At 42.2% G+C, this 2,786-nt stretch overlaps 1 protein-coding gene across 1 annotated transcript in view; it reads right to left on the reverse strand.

Moving 5' to 3' along the window:
- Positions 1-444, reverse strand: part of fam163ba (family with sequence similarity 163 member B, genome duplicate a) — a 6,364-nt gene extending 5,920 nt beyond the window's left edge. The window contains exon 1 of the mRNA XM_008286226.1: positions 352-444. Coding sequence (XP_008284448.1) covers positions 352-444 — 93 coding nt within the window. The remainder of the gene's footprint in view (positions 1-351) is intronic.
- Positions 445-2,786: the final 2,342 nt, after the last annotated feature.

The following is a 2,786-nucleotide window of genomic DNA, read 5'->3' on the forward strand; positions in this document are numbered from 1 at the left end:
ACTATGAAACGGCGGCAGGTGTGAAGGTGAGTGTGCTTGGTTGTCTGTCTCTAAGTGTAGCCCTGTGATAGACTGGTTACCTGTCCAGGTGAACCTGCCTTCACCCTGAGTCAGCTGGGATAGTGACTCAGAATTCATCCTCATGCTACCAGCTACCAGTTTGCATGACTGTGTTACATTATTTTGATGCAGTTCTGCAGACTGTGCACAAATAAAAACATTTTGTATAGAAGATTGTGCAGCCTTGTCATAGGCACAGACAAAAAAATGCAGCTCAACTCTTGGAAAGAAAGAACTTCTCTTCAGTTTCACAGATACAGCTGTAGTCCAACACTCAAAGACATCACTAACCTGCAGCCTACAGTAGCACAGTACTGCGATGATAAGCAGTAATATAACTGTAGCTAGAATTCCACCAGTGATGACCACTGTCCCGGCTGTCATTCGAATGGCTCTCCATCAACACCCTGCAAAAAAAAAAACAGAGCGAGAGGAAGTGGGGGGAGGACGGGAGGAGAGGAACAGTGGGAGGGAGGCGGTGACACAGAGAAGGGTCGGTGAAATGAGGGAAGAAAAAGGCACACAATTCATCAGTACAGTGGCTTCATTAAGTAGATTATAACTGTGTGTCATCTCAGTGGTGCTTATTGAATTATCCGGCAGCTAGGAGACATGTAATAGAATCATCCTACAAGTGCTGCTTCGTAATATAGACGGGATCTCAGAACTGGAACTCGCGGAGGAAAAAAAAAAGAAGTGTGGGAGAGAGAGAAGAAGAGGAGGAAATCGGTGTTCGGAGGCAGGACGGCAATAAAGATGAGATGCAGAAACGACAAGCGGAGCAAAGACGTAAATGGTGCGAGAGATGGACGGAGATGGATGGGAGATGAAACGGGAACAGAGGGTGCATGGAAACGAAGAGGAGTGGGTGGGAGACTGGATGATGACAAAGGAAAACCAAAAAAAAGACTGAAAACATGTTTTTTGCATGCATGTAGCTGATATTTAGTTGAGAGTAAACATAAAGTACAGTCAGAAATCCATATGTGAGGTAGTTATAAGAATAAAAACATTCAAATAAAAATAAAGAATAATATACAAACATTATCTATGAGTGTAAATATCCATAAAATACATGATCAGTATAATAACACGACTACTGTTTTGATATCAAATCAGGTCTTCAACAGCATTTTGTGAGTATCCTTTAATTACTGAATGACATCTCCTAATGATGATCATTTCAATCCCTGTTAAAGGAGAAAACATGAAGTCAGGTTGGATGAATGATGCAGCATTAAAACGTGTAAACAAGGTGACCAAGACATATTTCATTCTGCTGTAATTCAACAGCAGCCTGGCGTCGTCAGACAAACACACAAATGTAAATCAGCCTGGAACCTCTCAGTTCACATTTGATTTCCAGGGGGGGTTTATCACACCAAAAATGCCTCTGGACTCAATTGGACGGACTTAAAAGAGCAGCGAAACATGCATACGAAAGCGCCTCGACGGCAATCCTCCGTGCAGGCTTCGCATCAAACCCGCCCCGCGTTAGATAAGCGGTTGTGATTGGCCTGGCACCGGCGACTCCGGGTGGAAATCTGTTCGAACAGGAGGGGGGCCCTGGACGCATCCTGCCAGAGCAAATGAAACACGAGCTCTCAGATTGGTTCACAGGCTAATAGAGAGGAAAACAGACACCAGCGCAGAAACAGAAGAACGTGAGCCACAGCGTGAAGTACACAGAGGGAACCATGGCGACCTTTATCGCATCAGTCAGCGGGAAGCAAGTGGACGGACGTGGACGACCTGGAAATTCTGTCCTTAGATCAGAGGTCACAGCGAAGACAAACCCTGTGCTCTGAGCTCATGCTGAATAACAGTGCAGATCTACTGTCTTGCTTTAAACGTGACCAGATATTTACCTGGGAGACCTGAGTATTTTAAGTCGATATCTGTTCGAGGTTTACAGCCGTCTGCAGCATGAAACTGACCTGAACTTATTGAACTCTGTTACTGGAACAGTCAATTCTTCTTTGTGAGCAAATCCTCAGAGAGTTTTCTTGTGCACTGATGATCATTATCCTGAGGAAAGGTCTGCACCCCTGACAGATGACCTCTTATTATCTTCATGCACTCATGATATTGATTTTGATATTGATGATTTAAAGGTGTAATAAATGTAGAAAGTGTTCTTATGTTTTCTGACTGATTTATGTTTAGTTTTTACACCATTTCAAAGAGGATCCTGTGTTTGGTTGTCAACAAAGTCAACAATTGCCTTTTTTTTCTCCTCCACATGACTCCACAATAATCCCAAACACTGCAGTATAATTCAAATCATCACATGTACCAGTATTTCTTTCATTCCTGTCACCATAACGTGTCCACGGCTGCTACATCACTGAGACTGAACTCGTATTAAACCTTGAGCTGCTCACTTTTTCTACAGTCTGCTCAAGAAAAAACATTAATTAAAGCATCTAAATCCTGTATGGAGGATAAACATGGGTGTGCTGTCTTCAGTGTCACACATGGTAGGTTGCAGTTATAAATGGGTCTGGTATCTATAAAGCAGCATTGCATGATAGTATATATGATGTGGTAACTTGCAAGTGCAAACAGGATTTCCAGTCCAGATGTTTGGTTATTGTCTGTGCACAAAATAGCTCATGATTAACCTTTTATTATAGTGATTTTTTTTTATATTTAATTGAAAAAATCTTGCAAATTCAGAGAGGAACACCTTCATTTCTTATCCACTTTAAGTTTCAACTCGATAT

Source organism: Stegastes partitus, unplaced genomic scaffold (genome assembly GCF_000690725.1).
Source record: "Stegastes partitus isolate 25-593 unplaced genomic scaffold, Stegastes_partitus-1.0.2 Scaffold443, whole genome shotgun sequence".
NCBI classification, from domain to species: domain Eukaryota; kingdom Metazoa; phylum Chordata; class Actinopteri; family Pomacentridae; genus Stegastes; species Stegastes partitus.